This window comes from Suncus etruscus, chromosome 2 (genome assembly GCF_024139225.1).
Source record: "Suncus etruscus isolate mSunEtr1 chromosome 2, mSunEtr1.pri.cur, whole genome shotgun sequence".
In the NCBI taxonomy this organism is placed as follows: domain Eukaryota; kingdom Metazoa; phylum Chordata; class Mammalia; order Eulipotyphla; family Soricidae; genus Suncus; species Suncus etruscus.
Genome location: NC_064849.1, coordinates 99,408,360 through 99,426,683, shown reverse-complemented (window position 1 = coordinate 99,426,683; position 18,324 = coordinate 99,408,360). Strand labels below are relative to the sequence as shown.

Sequence of the window (18,324 nt, the reverse complement as noted above, 5' to 3'; positions counted from 1 at the left end):
AGCCAGTACTTGATATTGCAAGGATGATGTGGAGAAAATATTTCATATTTTATGGATTAAGAGGGCATTTTGAGTATAGAGAAAATCCAACCACCCCAGTTCGGATTAAAGAAGTGGCTGTCTACCCCTTTGGAAATTTCATAAAGTGTTTCTTTACGCACAGAAAAGTGCTTCATAGATCATTTTATTTTTTTGTTATAAATCTTTATTTAAACACCATGATTACAAGCATGATTGTGACTGGGTTTCAGTCATAAACAGAATACGCTCCCCTTCACCAGTGCAACATTCCCAGACTTTCTTTCATCCCCTCCCAGGGGACGACCCAAAACACAGTGGCTTCCTCTCTTCCCTCCCTTCCTAGACATCTGTGCGGCCTCTTTAAGGACCTGGAAAGGCCCGCGTGGTCGGAGGCCACGCCCCGTCACGTGCCCGAGCACCAAGGGGCGGGGCCAGCGCCTCTAGGCCGCCGTCACTTCCGGTTCCCTGTCATTCGCGAACGAGCGAGCGGGCGAGGTTGCAAGCGGAGCGGCGGAGGCGGCGGCCGGAGAGGAGCGTGAGTGCGCGGGACCCGGGCCCGGCCCGATCCTCATCCCCATCCCGCAGCAACCTGATCTTCCCGCCGTCCGGCCCGGCCCAACCCGCCCCACCCCGCGAGCTTCCCTCGCCTCACACCCCTCAGTCCCGGGAAATGGCTGCCGGACCCGCTCCACCAGCCCGTCCCCGCGCGCCGCAGGCCCCGCCGGGGGGCGACTCGGGCCCGCGGGGTGATAGCCGGGCGGGCGGGCGGGCGTGCGGCCTCGAGACCATGTGGGCTGCGCCGCCCGGCCCGGCCCGGGAGGAAGCGCCTTGCGTTTGCGCGCGCGTGCGGGACTGCTCGGCGCCCCCGGACAGGCCGCTGCCTAGGGGATGGGGCCGGGCCGGGCTTCGGAGGGCGCGGGCGGGGACCCCCGCCTCCGCCCCCGGGGGAAGGGGACGCTTCGAGGGAAGAAAATGGCGCTGGGCGCTGCGTCCTCGCCCTCGCACGCCCCGCGCAGGCCGCCTGCGCCCCCGCCCCGGCACCGGGGGCGCCTCGGCCTTTGCCCGTCGGGGTCGGGCCAGCCCACCCACTCACCCGCCGCCGTCGAGGAGGAGGAGGAGGCCGAGGCGCTGCTTTCTAGGCCTTCCTGGGGCCCTTCCTAACCCTCCCCCCACCTGGTTTCTTTTGGGCCCCTTGGGGGGATCAGGGAGCCAAAGACAAAAATGGATGTAGGTTCCCCCCACACACGTCTTCGTCGCTCTTCCCAACGCCCCCCACTTTTCAGAGAGGCCATTCCTTGCGCCCCGATCCCCCCCCCCCCCATGGGTGGATTCGGATCCGATCCGATCGGAGCCTTTGGTTCCCCAAGGCCCCCCCAGGCGGCTGCTGGAACAGATGGTCCCCTAGATGCCCGGTTCTTCGGAAGGGTGAAATGGATCTCTGTTCCCTTTAATTGCCCTTTAAAAGACGCTTCCTGGTGTTACTAGTGAGCAATAAAGGCCACTAAATGGAGCCCAGAAAGGAAAGCAGGAGGTGGACGGTGCATCCGGCCTTGGGGATCCGGTGTAAAACGCGATGGATATCTAGGAGCCCCGTTTCACGGAGCCCCTTCTGAGATGGGGTCCTGGCTGGGCCCCCTCTTACCTTGACCTCCTTCTTGGGCACCTTCGGAAGCCTGTACCGCAGCTGGCTTTCTGACATTCTAGGTCTTGGGGAGGAAGAAAATGAAGTCTTTGAGGCGGCCACGTTTATTGGGGGTGTGTGGTCTGGGGGAATCCAAAAATGAGGTAGGCCCGAGCCCTAGATGGACAAGCCCAAGAGACTCGGTATTCCTTCCTAACCCGGTTTCAGGAATGCCCTGGATTGAGCTTGCCTTGAAACGTGGGGTTTGGGCTTAAAAAAAAAAACAAAAAACCAACAAGATTGTGTCACGTAAACGCCTGGGCCAGATGCTCAGGACACACTGGCTCAGGACACTCTTGGGATCCACAAAAGCTTTGGGCCCTGGTCCTCTCTTGAGTATTATTCAGACTTTTCACTCTGTTGCCGATTAGAAAGTCAGTGTGAAAATCAGTAATGAATTGAGTCTAACTGTGAACTCTGAGTTATTTTGCTAGCACAGCTAAAAGGCCAAAGAAAATAAAAAGCACAGGGAAGATATATGGTATTATAATGGCAAGATTAGGTAGAATTGGGCCCAGTGGGTGAAGTGAAAGACTGAGGCAAGCAGAAAGTAGTGCTGAGGGCACATAGGCTCTCCCTGGGTTTAACAGTGGTTGCTGACAGCTGCTGTAACCTTCCCTGCCCATGAAGATCTAACTCGCTAAAATGAAGTATAAAAAGATCCATTAGCTTGAGAAGGAGGTGGAGGATGTGAGACATGCGGGACACTTCGTAATTGCGGCTGAGGGGAACATTTCACTCCGCTTGTTATTTTCAATTTGGAAGAGCAAAGACTGAATGTAATTATTGCCAACTCATTGTAACCAGTTATCACACGTAGAGTGAGTGAACCGTGGAACTTGATTTGGGTTGGGGAAGAGTTAAAACTGAAGGGACTAGAGGTCACTTTGTAATTATTTACATAGTGTTTTTTTTTTTTTTTCTTTTTTCAGAATGCCTAAGTCAAAGGAACTTGTTTCTTCAAGCTCTTCTGGCAGTGACTCTGACAGTGAAGTGGACAAAAAGGTGACTATGAACTGCACCACGTCATTGCAGGGATCCCTAAGTCAGCTCTGTGGTTCACACTCACCGCTAAGGGCAGCCAAGCAGATCAGTGTCTTAACGTGAGAGCCAGCGATGCCCCCTGGACCTAGGGTGCTTCCACACTCCTGGGCCCTGCGTCAGACTTGCGCACAACTTCAGACTTTTAATAGTCTTCTGTTGAGGGATTTTTGGATTCCCAAAGCTAACTGCAGAACCATAGCCCTAGGAGAATAGCATTAGAATTAGGCCAAAGCTTAGAAATCTTCCTGTCTCGAGTCATAGTACAGAGCCAAAGGCACTAAGTCTTAGTCCAAGCACTACACGTGGTATCTCTGACAGTGATCCCTGAGCACTGCTTGGGTGTCCATCCCCCAGTCCCCCCAAAAAACCCCTTATAACTAATATGTGTGGCTTTTATTTGTTGTAGTTTGATTGCATTAGTTTAAACTCCTTGAATGCAGAGGTCAGTTTTGATGTCACTGATATTTATCCAGCCTATGGAATTGCTTAAAATATAGGCTTATTACATTTTAAGTTAAAATGTTATTTTCTTTGGGTTACCTCCCCTGATTTAGATTAGTGCTCAGCACATTGCCCATTCTGGGGCAAATAGGCTTTCCCTCTTCGTATTAAATGGCAGCTCTGCTATTAGTGGTACATTGTGCTTAACCAGGCACCTCATTGCACTTGGATTCCTTCTCCAAAGTAATTTCCTTTACCATGTAGAAGTGATGAGTGTCTTTTCCCCTTGGCAGAGTTTCCTGGAGACCGATATAGGGAAATGCAGACTGTTCACATGGATGATTGCATTAAGGCTCCACAGAGCATGCTTGGCAGTGCTCAGGGAATTGTGTGTGGTCCTTAGAGCCCTTAGAGCTGTCTTCCAGCCCCTCTTTAAAATTTTAATTTGCTTCTGCTGTAACATTTAAATAATTTAAACAATCTATTTTTAATTGTGCTAGGCATATATACAGCCTAAAAGGAATAGTTGGCATTGATGTCACAGTTGATTTTTGCTTAGTGATGTGTTATTTTTTGCTATTTTCCCCAGTAAGTATTTTATAAAGTAGTCTGCTTTTCTAGTTTCTGTACATACATACATTATATTTTACCAAACTGGATCTAATATAGTCAAGTAGCATTAAAAACTTAACAGCTTTTAGATGTATGGCAGCCCTCTACTGTTAGGGTTGGGAACTACAGGCTCTCATAGACTGATGGCTCATTTTGAGAATGAGGTCATATGGAAACCTTTTATAAGCTGCTTTTATTTGGTTTGGGATTTGGGGCCATACTGGGTGGTGCTGAGAGGGGAGCCAGGGAAGCAGAGCCTGTACCTTCTGAATGTAGAGCATGTCCTGAAGACCTTTGAGCAATCTTCCAGGTTCCGTAGTGCTTTGTTAAAGTGTTTAGATTTTGAGTGCTAATATCCAGTGATATTTTTTGTAATGAGACAGATCTTGAGTTGATGATCTCTAGCACCCATTACAAAGTAGCCAGCTTCGCTTGCTCATAAACCTTATATAGGCCAACGATTATAAGATAATCATATCCTAGAAGTAGAATGTTGGTATTGTTCTTAATTACTACGTTTCCTTTGTAAAAATAACTAATTAGTTTCAGCAGATCTGTGGTTTCCAAAATTAATTCAGAGGTGCAGTCGTCTTTTTTTTTTTTTTTTTTCCCTCTCCTTCCAAAGAAATCTTAAGTGGGATCCTGGCTTATAAGATAACTTTTAAAATCAGTGGAGTAATTTTTTAGGTTCTTTGGAAACACTAAAAATTGTGTGCGTGCTAGGTTAGTTTTATTGTTCTTTGGCAAGTGAAATGATTATTAATGACTTTCTGATGTAGTAATCTTTAATCTTTTAAAAAAAAAACGATTGATTGATTGATTGGTTTGGGGCCACATCCAGCAATGCTCAGGGGTTACTCCTGTCTCTGCACTTAGAAATTGCTCCTGGCAGGCTGGGGGACCATATGGGATGGAAATCAAACTCTCTCTCCTGGGTCAGCCACATGCAAGGCAAATGCCCTACTGCTTGCTGTGCTATCTCTCCTGCTCCAGTGATCTTTAATCTTAAAAAGTAATGGAATCTTTGAAATCTGACATGTGTTACATTATGTGGAAATTGTAACCAAATTCTTATTTTCCTTTCAAGTTAAAGAGGAAAAAGCAAGTTGCTCCAGAGAAACCTGTAAAAAAGCAAAAGACTGGTGAAACTTCCAGAGCCCTGGCCTCCTCTAAGCAGAGCAGCAGCAGCAGAGATGACAACATGTTTCAGGTACAGTGGGTTTCTGTTTCTGCCAGACAGGATATGAGTCCATCTGAAGAGCATTCAAGGACTGGTAATGTTTAATGATCTTCCATCTATGTTATAACCCTCTTAAGGATATTCATGAAATGTAAGAACAAGTTAGTAGGAAGGAAATTAATTTATATGTTGTTGAAGTGTAAGAAATCTGCTCTATTCAAATATTGTGAATTTACACTCAGGTACATATGTTCCATGGAGTGAGTGTGGGAGAACTGGGTTTCATACCTGGCACCACATAGTCCCCAGGACACCCCGTATGTGTGGAACCAGGAAGAGTCCTTAAACACTGTTTCTTAGTTTTTGATACGATACCAAACTAAAACAAATATAAACAAACTAAAACAAATAAAGCAAGTAAATGTGATGTGAGGTTATATACTTTTTTGTTTTGGGGCCACATTTAGCCTAGCTCATGGGTTACTCCTGATTCTACACTCTGGAATCACTCCTGGTGGTACTTGGATGGTCATAGGATGCCAGAGATCGAACCCACATTGGCTGTGTCGGAGCAAGTGCCCTGCTCACTCTACTCTCTGCAGCTTCAGCAGTGTGAATTGAAAAGATAGAAATAATTAGTTTTAAAAGATACTAAGGGGTGAGAGCCATAGGATAGTGGGTATGCAGCCAACCTGGATTCGAACCCTGACATCTATTTGGTCCCCCCATGAGTAATTCCTGAGCAGTAGCTGCTGGGTCGGGTGCCACCCCCTCACCCCCAGATATTAAGCTGTGGTTAAAAAGCAGTTTGGAGGAAGGGATATGAGATATTAGAGAGGATGTGGCAAGAAGTGGCTCTCTCTTTCTCTCTCTCTGCACTTTTCCTTTCGAGCACGCGGTCTCTCCCCCTCTCCCCCCCTTCTCTGCACTTTTCCTTTCGAGCACGCGCTCTCTCCCCATCTCTCCCCCTCTCCCCCCTCCCCCCTCCCCCCTCCCCCCCTCTCCCTCTCTCCTTCTCTCTCCCCCTCTCTCCCCCTCTCCCCCCCTCTCTCCCCCTCCCCCCCCTCTCCCCCTCTCCCTCCCTCTCCCCCTCTCTCCCCCTCTCCCCCTCTCCCTCTCTCCCCTCCCCCCCTCTCCCCCCTCTCTCCCCTTCTCCCCCCTCTCACTTCTCCCCCTCTTTCTCTCCTTCCCTCTTCCTTCCCTCCCTCCCTCCCTCCCTCCCTCCTCCCTCCCTCCCTCCCTCCCTCTTTTTTCTCATCCGAACTTGATAGTTTTTTTGTTTGTTTGTTTGTTTGTTTGTTTTTGGGTCACACCCAGCAGCGATCAGGGGCTACTCCTGGCTCTATGCTCAGAAATCACTCCTGGCAGGCTCTGGGGACCATATGGAATGCTGGGGTTCGAACCACCGACCTGCATTGCAAGGCAAACACCTTACCTCCATGCTATGTCTCTGGCCCTGAACTTGATAGTTTTAAAAGACAGGCCAGGATTAAGGTGAGAATGGAAAGAAATTGGATATTTTTACCCCTCCCCCATACTCCTGGCAGTGCTCACTCATGCAAGGCCAGCTATAAATCTGAGCTGGCTCCATGCAAGGCAAGTACCTTAAGCCCTCTGGATTATCTACCCCAGAAGGAATTTTTTTGTGACTGTAGTAATCTTCATTGAATATATTTTTTTTTAAAAATGCATGAAGAAAGGAAACTGACCCCAAGTCTTTCTGTTTAGGATTTTAATTCTCAGATTTGTTTAACTTAGGGAACTAGGGAAATAGAGTAATAGAAAACATAAATTGTAAGGAACTATTATAATTGTAAGGAACTATCTTTTCTTTGGATAGTAAATAGTTTATTGTATTTCCTGGTGGACTTGCTCTGTTCTAGATATGAATTGATGAGCCAGGTAAACATGGTTTGTGGTTTATGGAATTTACAGGTAGAAGATTGTACATTGAGAAAAATATTGTACATAGATAAAAAGATATATGAACACTTAAAGGCAGGGTAAGGGCTAGGAGGTGGAAGGTCAGGTACTATGAGAGGGATGCCTGGGAATCTTAAGGATGAGCTAGTTGAAGCTTACCAAGGAAGCCAGCTGCAGAAGATGTCTGAGGGGATATCTTCACAGTAGGGGCATTGTGCAGGAGATAAAGGCTCTTGTGATTAGAGCCTAAAAAGCATGTTAGGGTCTTCCTGTTGGGAGAATATTTTGGAGGAACTCTGAAGTTTAAGGTTCAGAGGGAACATTTTTAAGAGTCAAATGAAATGTCGAATATGCGAGAGGGGCTGGGAGATGACTCAGGATTGGGGCAAATATTTTGTATTTGGGACCTTGGGTTTGCTTCTGATACCTCATGGTTCCTACGTGCCTGCTGGTGAGACCCCGTGTCTGCCAGAGAGCATCTTTCCCTCTGGTGCCTTGTCTCCTGTGTAGGGAGAAAGTGTGCTTGGCAAACTTTTGTGGGAGGACTATCCCAGTGGTGATCAGGACTTACTCCTATTTCTGTGCTCCAGGATCACTCCTGGTAGGCTTTGGGAACCATATGTAATATGAACTCAGGTTGGTTGCAGCATAGCAAGTTCCCTCCCTATCTGCTTTGCTATCACACAGGTTCCTACTTTGAAATACTTGAGTGTTTAATAGAGACAGTGAAAGTGCATTTACTGTCTGCTCACATTGACCTGTTGCTGATAGAGTATCTGTAACATATCTTGCCCATCCTACTCTTAATTTTGCAGGATCCTTATAGAGAGAGCTGTTTGGTAATTGTTAAGGGCAATTTAGGCCTATATTTAGGGGATTGCTCTCCTATCAAGTCAAGTAGGCTCAGAGCGGGAGATAGCTGGGTAGACTTGGAATGAGCGCCTGTTACTCCGACCATAACCATCCCAGCACCTCCTGCTGAGCAGAGCAGCACTCACTGAACTACCAGGAATGACCCCCTCACCCCCAAGCCTCAAGAACACTGATTTTCAGCCCTTCAGAAGGAGTGTTTTTATTTTGTTAATTTTTGTTGGCTTGTTTTTGGATCATCAGGAGTCACTTCTAGCTCCGCACTCAGGAATTACACTCCTGGCCATGTTCAGGAAAATTAGTCCTTCATAAAGTTTTTTTTTTTTTTTTTTTTAAATATAAACAGGGCTGTATTTTCTGTGCTAGTCATCTACCAAGCAAGTGCCTTGGAGATTGTTTCCCATGGAATGAAGCTCTTTTTTTTTTTCTCTCCAGATAATGCTATAGTCCTTTAGGATGCAGTTTATTTGGTTTATTTTTTTATTTTTTATTTTGGGGGGGGGGGTTTGGGTCACACCCGGCAGCACTCATGGGTTACTCCTGGCTCTATGCTCAGAAATCGCTCCTGGCAGGCTCTGGGGACTATGGGATGCCAGGATTCAAACCACCGACCTTCTGCATGAAAGGCAAACGCCTTACCTCCAAGCTATTTCTCCGGCCCCCTATTTATTTTATTTTATCTATTTAATTTAAATTTTTTTTTTTGGTTTTTGGGTCACACCTGGTGACGCTCAGGGGTTACTCCTGACTGCGCTCAGTAATCGCTCCTGGTTTGGGGGACCATATGGGGCTCCGGGGGGATTGAACAATGGTCTGTCCTGGGGCAGCTGTGTGCAAGGCAAATGCCCTACTGCTGAGCCACTGCTCCCATCCCTGTTTGGTTTATTTTACCGAGGAGCACCCAGGGCTGGGGTGGTGGCTCAGACAGTGCCCCATTCTGGCACTGTCACATCCCACATAGTGCTTAGAAAAACAAGAACTCTGAAAGCTGCTAGACCAAAAGCAGTAAATCTGAAATATAAATTGAACTTCTTTGAGGATTGGCAAAACTGGATTTATTTTCCCTTTAAGTCTATAAATATCTATAGAGTGGAACTAGAGGAAGTAAGGAAGCAGTGTTACTTGAAATCTTTCTGATGGAAATAAGTGTTCTTTTTTGTGGAGAGTGGTGAGTGTACTTTACCAAGTAAAGTACCAAGTCCATGAAATTATTTTGAATTTAAAGGGAATAATTTGGTTTATTCATATCCTTTTAAACAGTTTTTTTTTGTGGAGAGTGGTGAGTGTACTTTACCAAGTAAAGTACAAGTCCATGAAATTATTTTGAATTTAAAGGGAATAATTTGGTTTATTCATATCCTTTTAAACAGTTTTCTGGGGAGCTGAAGAGGCAGTGCAGTGGGCAGGGTCCTTACCTGGGGCTTGCTGCTGAGCCAGATTTGATTCCTGGCACCCCATTTGTTTCTCTACCAGGAGAGAACCCTGAGTGCAGAGCCATGAGTACCTGAGCACTGCAGGGTGTGGCCCAGAAATAAAATAAAATGGGCCCGGAGAGATAGCACAGCGGTGTTTGCCTTGCAAGCAGCCGATCCAGGACCAAAGGTGGTTGGTTCGAATCCCGGTGTCCCATATGGTCCCCTGAGCCTGCCAGGAGCTATTTCTGAGCAGACAGCCAGGAGTAACCCCTGAGCACTGCCGGGTGTGGCCCAAAAACCAAAAAAAAAAAAAAAAAAAAAAAAAAAAAGAAATAAAATAAAATAATTTAAAAAAAGCTGATTTACTGGGAACTTAGTGTCATAGGAACAAGGCGATGTTAAGAAGATGATAAGAAAAGTTAACTTGAGTGTAGGTGGTGGGAATGTAGTAGCTACGACTATTCTTCACAGGTTAATAAAACAGGGGGCCAGAGTGATAGCACAGTGGGGAGGGTGTTTGGCATGCACAGGGCCAACATCTGTTTGATCTCTGGCATCTCTTGTGGTCCTTTGAGCCTGCTAGGAGTGATTCCTGAGTGCAGAGCCAGGAGTAACCCCTGAGCACTGCCAGGTGTGGCCCCAAAACAAAAAGGGAAACAGGAAAGGTTAAGATGGATGCTTTCTGGAAGAAGACTTAGTGTGGAGGTGGTTGATAAGCACAGGGAAAGGGAAAGAAAACCGGTAGAGGAATGGAAAGAAGAGAGCTTTAGAGACCTAAATATGTAACTGTCTATTAAGTTTGAACATGTCCTGGAAATAGGCCACGTTTCAGAAAAGCAACAAACTTATTTTAGAATGAAAAAGTAATGGAAATAAGACCTTAGATCAGAGAAAGCAGTTGAAGCAAGATATGAACCCTAATTGTTCACTTGGATGAGCGGGCACAATTGTGATGCTACTGTAGCAAAGTAATACCCAGTAAATGGGAAAGATGCTTGCTCAATAAATGAGGAGTCAGATTGTTAGAGAAATGGAGGCTGAGATGATATGTTCTAAACACAAGAATCAGCTAGTTTTGTTTGGAAGGAGAGCGCCTGCCTTACACATGTGAGCTGTAAACAAAAGCCATCACTAATGAGTTACAACGAGTTTTAAGTTGGAAAGGTTGGAGAGGAGGCAAATAAGAAAAGAGAGAGGTGTAGAGGTAGAGTATATTGAGGTATTAGATCAGTTACTTTTTTTTTTCTTTTGCCTCCTGCATTGCCCAGCAGGCCTAGAATAGATTTTGATCAGAAAGCACAGGTTCTTTTATAAGTTCTGGATAGCAGCATGAAACATCCTGCAAAGTGCTTGCAGCTGCTGTCCAGTAAAATCTTTTCAATTATGGTTTATATTGAGCAATGGTCTAAGATTATTGAATGGCAGTTTCAGTAGACCGTTTTAAGCTCTTTGCAGCTATGAAATGCATTAAAAAATCTTACTTGAATACTAGAACGGAAAAATCTTTCATTTTTGACTGGAATGCTGACCCTTGTGTTCTGAATGGTTACTGGATGGTGTTCAAATATCACTGAGAAAAGGAACCAGCTTAAAGAACTAGCAAAGTGCATGTCACATCTCCAATCAATTTTACATTAAAAGTATTTGTAGGGGCTGGAGAGATAACTCAGCGGCAGGGCGTCTGTCTTGCATGCAGCTGATCAAGGATGAGTGGTGGTTTGAATTCCCATATGGTCCCCCGAGTCTGCCAGGACCGATGCCTGAATGTAGAGCCAGGAGTAACCCTGAGTGTTACCAGGTGTGACCCAAAAAAAAACAAAGTATTTGTAGGACCAGCGAGATAGTACAGCAGGTAGGGCACTTGCTGTACATGCAACAGACTGACATCCTATCTTCAGCTCCCCATATGGTACCCTGAGCCTTCCAGGAGTGATCCCTGAACTTTTCTGGGTGTGGCCCCAAAACAAAATGATGTGTAAAATAGCTTAACCAATTTTGAACAGCATGTTGGTTTCTTTTTTTGGGGGGGGGGTGTCACACCCGGCTCAGGGTCTACTCCTGGCTCTACACTCAGAAATTACCTCCGGCAGGCTCGGGGGACCATATGGGATGTCGTGATTCGAACCACTGTCCTTCTGCATGCAAGGCAAACGCCTTACCTCCATGCTATCTCTCCAGCCCCCTCTTAAAATATTTTAAAATAGGGGCTAAGGATGTAATTCAGAGGTAGCCTTGAATGTGCGAGGCCCTGGTTTCATTTCCAGAGTCACCCCCCCCCCCCCAATATTAAATAGAACTATTGACTTGGTGTAGCCAACTGAGTCTGGAGCCCTCCCATTTGTAGTTTGGACTGCAAGATTTTACTTTGGAATGATATTTATTGAAAAGACTTGTGGGGAATTGATCATCTTTACCTTCTCTTCACGGTCTGCAAGCATACAGTAGTGGTGTTCACATTATTGTGGAATAGATCTGATTGTCTCTTAGAACTGTAAAGAACAACTTTTCTTTTTTTTTTAATTTTTTATTTTTAATTATGAGAAAAATGATGCAAAGAGGACAGGTATAGTTACAGTGAAAGGACAATCGCCCATAAACAGAGTTCTCAGAAGAAATCCCCTTGCTGATGCCTAAATATTGAACTTACAGTCAAAGAACATTAAGAAAAATAAGGCAGAACCCATGTACAATTCCTTTGTCCATAAGTCCCCAGGTTGTAGTACATTATAACAAAAGAACAACTTTTCTTTCCGTTCCCACCTACTCTCTGACTGATCCACTGTTTTTTGTTTCTGTGGAATCAATCACAGTTCATATATTTCTGTGGTTGGCTGGTTTTAATGAGCACAGTATTCTACAGTTTCAGGTTGTAATGTGTTTGGAATTTTCTTGTGTGTGTGTGTGTGTGTTTGGTTTTTGGGTTACACTCGGTGGCGGCTCGGGACCATATGAAATACTGGGAATTGAACCCGGATTCATCCTGAGTTGGCTGCGTGCAAGGCAAACGCTCTATTGCTGTGCTATTTCTTTGGCCCTGGCTTTTTTTTTTTGGGGGGGGGGGTCACACCCGGTGCCACTCAGGGGTTACTCCTGGCTATGCGCTCAGAAGTTGCTCCTGGCTTGGGGGACCATATGGGACACCGGGAGGTCGAACCGTGGTCCATCCAAGGCTAGCGCAGGCAAGGCAGGCACCTTACCTCTAGCGCCACTGCCCGGCCCTGGATTTTTTTTTTTTTTTTTTTTTTTTTTTGGTTTTTGGGCCACACCGGTTTGACGCTCAGGGGTTACTCCTGGCTACGCGCTCAGAAATTGCCCCTGGCTTGGGAGGACCATATGGGACACCGGGGGATCGAACCACGGTCCGTCCTACCATAGCGCTTGCAAGGCAGACACCTTACCTCTAGCGCCACCTTCCCGGCCCCGGATTTTTTTTTTTTTTAAATGAGGTTCTAGAGAGATCAGACAGCAAGTGCTTGCCCTGTACATGGCCTACCTGGGTTCACTCCCAGCATACTCTAACCACCAACCAGGAATGAGCCCTGAGCATCACTGGGTATGACTCTTCCCCCCGAGAGAAGGAACTGGAGGGAGGTAGTTCATAGGGCTGGGAGACATGTGCATGACACCAAGTTCACTTCCTGCTGTCTCAGCTTTGTTGGGCCTGAGCATTGAACTCTTTGGCCCTGTAGCCCCTGAGCATTGCTTGGGAGTCCCCCCAACATTCTGTGAAGACAAAATGAGAGACAGGATGGAATTTTTTTTAAGCTGTGCAGTATTCCACTGTGTTTGAACAATTTTTTTTTTGTTTGTTTTTGGACCGTACCTAGTTACTACTGACTTGTACACTCATAAATTCCTTCTGGCAGTATTTGGGGGAACCGTAGGAGATGATGGGGATCGAATCTGGGTCAGCCCCCTGCAAGGCTAATAACCTACCCACTGTGCTATTGCTATGGCCCCAGTATTCACTGTATATACCTCATTTATTTGTTCATCCACTGATGGACATTTGGGTTACTTCAGCTCTTGTTAATGGAGCAATGCTGTTCTAGTGCAAGTCCTCTTAAACCTTGCCTACACCTCTTTTCTCAAGATCTCCTAAGCTAAGCCAGCAGATTACACACAGCCTACTGGGGCTGGTATAATGCAGCTTGTGTCTGTCTAGCAGTGTTGGGGTTCATGGGCCAGCCACATGGTTCTTGGGAGGGGGGGTCGCATCCATGCTGTGAATGAAACTTGGACCTTTCTCACATATTCTCCAGCTCCTTGAGCTCTCTCCCTGCTCCCAAACTTTCCTTTCTTCCAGTGATCTTTGTAGAAGTGGTATTGCTGGGTTATAGTAGTTCTTTTTAAAGGTTGTTTTCTCTTGGATGGTTCTGGGAGATGGACCCAGGGCCCCACACAGGAGGTTTTATAGCTGAGCTGGCCCTTATTTTAAAATATTTTAAACAATCACCATAACTTAATATTGGTTAAGCTACTATTACAAAATATCTCAATGTAAAGATGAAAGGAGATGTGATGTACACTTTGATCTTTTCAGATAATTTATTTCTCTGACATTTCTCTCTTTCTTTCCACTTGAGAATAATAATTTTCCTTGCCCGAGTATAGTGAGCATGCAGCAGTTGTGAATCAAAAGCCTGTGCTCCATTGTTGAAATGCAGAATTTCTGCTTCTTTTGCAGATTGGGAAGATGCGGTACGTGAGTGTCCGGGACTTTAAAGGGAAAGTCTTAATTGATATTAGAGAATACTGGATGGATACGGAAGGAGAAATGAAACCAGGAAGAAAAGGTGAGCTTTGCCTTCTTGGATTTGTTCTTCACTTTGGGACTAAATTAAAAGTGATCTACTTAGTCTATATTCCTTGGAGTCATAATAATGTTTGTAGTACATTGGCGTGGAAGGACCCTGGTTTTATTCATTTGGTTGTCCTCTACTTTCTTTTTTGACCTGACACTTATTTCAGCCTGGTTTAAATACAGCTATTGGACTAAAACTCAGAAAAAAAGAAACAAACAAAAAAGTTACCTGCTAATTCACTTCAATTTAATCTTTATTTTTTTATAACTGAAACCCAGCTATAACCACACTTGTAATCATGTTGCTTAAAGATATTTAAAAAAAAAATGGGGGCTAGAGGGATAATATGGAGGTAGGGAGTTTGCCTTGCATGCAGAAGAATGGCAGTTCGAATTCCGGCATCTCATATGGTCCCCCGAGCCTGCCAGGAGCGATTTCTGAGCATAGAGCCAGGAGTAACCCCTGAATGCTGCCGGGTGTGACCCAAAAACCAAAACCAAGACAAAACAAACAAAAAAAATATTTAAATAGATGTAACCTTCAAAAAAATCCCCATCAGTTCTGAAATAAGAGACACTACATGAAAAATTGGGAAATCTTGTACTTAGTGTTTACTTGATCTCAAGGAATTTTCTTTTGGTGGAGGGTGGTGATGGTTTGTCCCTTTCTGGCAGTGCTCAGGCTCTGTGCTGGCGGTGTCAGGGTGGGGTGGGGGTTGAGGACAGTGTTGGACCATGCTGGGAAATGGTCCTGGGACCTTGTGTGCTTTAAGGAAGTTTCTTCAGGTTGTTTTTTTTTTCAAATGGGTCTTTGTCCTTTATTCACCCATTTATGTTCATATAGACTTTCGGTACCTGTTAACTAGAGAAATGAACTTTATTTGGTCACAAAATTGCTAAAAGACCTAAGATTATACACAGACACAACTCAGATAGCTGGTTTCAGGACACTGCTATATAATCAACATGTCAGTAAAGCGAGGAATATAACTTTTTTTGTTTCTTGGTACATATCATAGTTGTGTTTATACTATATTGTGATGTTACATGACAATATTGTTATATCTAAAACCATGTACCTGTTTAAGTATAAGATGGCATGAACACATACTCTTGGAAATATGGCCCCAATGGATTTGTTCAGTTGTGTGCAGAAACCTTCAGTTTGCTATAAAAAAGGGAAGCACTATAAAATGAGAGAATACCTGTGTTTGGGTGTTAACTGTTAGGCTACTCCTTCACTAGAGAAGATATTGCCTCCGCATGTCACTTTTTGAAGTCTCTGCTTGCTCATTTCAAGCTGTTTTCTGATTTATTAAATTTAATCTGTCTCCTCATAATCTTGGACGCTTTTTTTGCTAAGGCTTGGTCATTCAGGTTGTTCCAGTGTGTCCAGTGTCAGATGTTCTCTTTCTGCAAACATTGACTGAAACAATTTGATTAAGACCTTTCTATATATTGTTATGTTCTCTTTACATTTTCATGCCCTACCAGCAGTTCACTAAAACAAACAAACATTCTTCTAATTCTAGCATATTTTGCTAAATTGTTCAAATGTTAGAACATTCAAAATTTTATACTACTGCATACATTTCTCTTCATACTTAAGTAGAAAAGTAATGTGTCTGGTGATTGCCAAGTTTTAAAAATCAAATCAGCTAATTTAATCACTGACAACGCTTTGAAAAGAAAAAAGGCACCATTTTACTGATACATAATCAGTTTTAGAGGAAAGGCCTTTTGTGACCCACAAGTATTTAACAGTGAGTGTGAAGCTGGTGGAACTGGAACTTTATAATAGTTTGGCTCCAGAATGTACTTTTCACTAGAGGGCCAGTATATAGTATAAAGCAGGGGTCTCAAACTCAATTTACCTGGGGGCCGCAGGAGGCAAAGTCGGGGTGATCCTTGAGTGCAGAGTCAGTAGTAAGCCTTGAACATTGGGGTGTGTGACCCAAACAACTAAAACAAAATGAAACAAAAAAAGATTCCTCTAGGGCAGGGCCACAAAATGTTGTATGGAGGACCGCAAACGGCCCGCGGGCCGCAAGTTTGAGACCCCTGGAGTGACCAAGTCATGGTGATTTTTTTTTTTTATAACAAAATGAATGCTCTTAGAAAAAATGTCATTCACCTAGAATTCTTGTGGAAAATTTGAGCAAACATTAGAGCTGCCTGTCACTGGGCCTGGCCTCTTTGCTATCTGTTATTTTTGGGGGGGGGGTCATTTCCGGCAGAGCTCAGGGGTTTCTCCTGGCTCTGTACTCACAAATTGCTCCTGGCAGGCATGAGGGACCATATGGGATGCCGGGATTCGAACCAATGTTGGTCCTGGATCAGCCGCTTACAAGGCAAATGCCCTACCGCTGTGCTATCTCTCCGGCCCCTCTTTGCTATTTTAATTAGTAAACATTTGTCAGATAGTTTTGTAATCATTAAATTTTATTAGTAGGTATTATATACATATAATAAATATATAGGTATTATAATATATAAGTAGGTATTATACAGTATAAAGTGGATATAATCGGATTTCAGTAATTATGATCACTTACTGTACCATTAGGTAATTCAGCATAATAATTTTGATAAACTTTGTTATGTAGTTAAAAGTGTACAGATCTCAAAACAAAAATAGGCTTTTAACTTTTGATTTTAAACCTTTTCTAGGTATTTCTTTAAATCCTGAGCAATGGAGCCAGCTGAAGGAACAGATTTCTGACATTGATGATGCAGTAAGAAAACTGTAAAATCAGAGCCATATACGCCTGTCCTGTTCTAGTTGTTTTAATCTGTCTTTTTACATTGGCTTATGTTTTCTAAATGTTGTTTTCCAAGCTATTGTATATTTGGATTGCAGAATAATTTGTAAGATGAAGACTTTTTTTTACGTGCATTATTAAAAATGTTCTGAGTGAAGCTAATTGTCACCTTTATTAAGGAGGATTGCTTTGTGTCTACCACGTGTAGTGTAAAATAAAAATCACATAACACAATCTTAACTGTTGTGACCTTTTTTGATCAGAATTGGTAACTGCCTAATGCCCAGAGTCTAGTATGCTGATCTTTCCATTTCAGTTTTCATGTTTAAAGGGGTTTGCATTGTATTTCTTTAGAAAACATTTGTGAAATTTATAGCTGATTAATTTCTTCAAAGCAAATGTCTAGACTTTATTTTCTCCAGTAATCCTTCTTTTCCCCATTTTTCTTGATTTCATTTTTCATAATTTCTGTAGGTTTTGTTTCCAGTTGACATTTTCCTGTTTTCTTCAGTCTCATTAATTTGGAAAGCCTTTATAAAACTGTCAAGATGTTATCCTAAGTACTTGTGACTAAAATACTACATGAGGGTGGTCTCTGTACTCAGTAAAAATTGCGCTCTGGCATTAGCACGAAAAAAAAAATACTACATGAGAACTTCAATCACTGGTCTACTGTTTAAATGTTCGGAGATCCAGATTGATAAAACACCATTAGTTCGTATGGCAGTGGGGCCAGTCAGTGTTTGTCATTCACTAGTGGTCTCTGTGTACTTAATTTAATGCTTAGTGTTGGAAAAATAACTTGGGTTATTTGCTTTCTGATTTCTGATCAAATATTTCTGATTTGCTTTCTTTTCCTAAACATGTTCACCATGGAATGATGTCTGTGAATCCAGATCCTGTAAAGTAGATTAGGTTGTAATAAAGATTGTGAAAACTTAGCAGTCTAACATGTTACTTTATAACACCGAGTATGGGAGACATTCTATGCTTTACTGGCAGGTAGGTGATGTGGTCAGTGTTGAGGGCAAATGTGTGTTTTGGCTTGAGTAGACTTGAATAGTTTGTCTTCACTGACTGGACTTGAAATGTTCCTGAGTTTCAGCAGGCATTCTGAGATGATTTTTACTGAACCTTAGGAGATGCAGATGCAGATTGAGGCTCAGATTTCAGGAGCTTTGAAGCAGTGAACACAGTGTGCTCGAGGAAAAGAATCTAAAAGAAACGAATGAAATGAATGATTTAAAGCAGAAATGAATGATTGTGACATCAAAGGGGAAGAGCTGTCTTCAGAGTAGATGATGACATGCTTCCTTTGATCATACTAATTGGACACAATTTTTGGTAGGATAGTTAAAAATGTTTAAAGATGTGAAGTTCCAGAGAACGAGGGACATCAGATTTTTCGTCAAATTATTTTTGGTAGCTAATCTTAGATGCTTACTGCCATATCAGAATTGTACTTTTATACCAAGTTTGATTACTATTATACTAAATTTTCATTTGAATTTCTAAACTTATGCCAGTGTCAAGGATTTGATTTCTAAACTTACCCTGCCAGGCTATCAATG

At 43.7% G+C, this 18,324-nt stretch overlaps 1 protein-coding gene across 1 annotated transcript; it reads left to right on the top strand.

Annotated features, from left to right (window-relative positions):
- Positions 1-500: 500 nt before the first annotated feature.
- Positions 501-16,974, top strand: SUB1 (SUB1 regulator of transcription). Its single transcript, XM_049767704.1, has 5 exons — positions 501-556; positions 2,635-2,707; positions 4,887-5,009; positions 13,875-13,983; positions 16,662-16,974. The coding sequence occupies exons 2-5, from the start codon at positions 2,636-2,638 to the stop codon at positions 16,739-16,741; spliced, it is 384 nt and encodes a 127-aa protein (XP_049623661.1). The 5' UTR covers positions 501-556; position 2,635; the 3' UTR covers positions 16,742-16,974.
- The last annotated feature ends 1,350 nt before the right edge of the window (positions 16,975-18,324 follow it).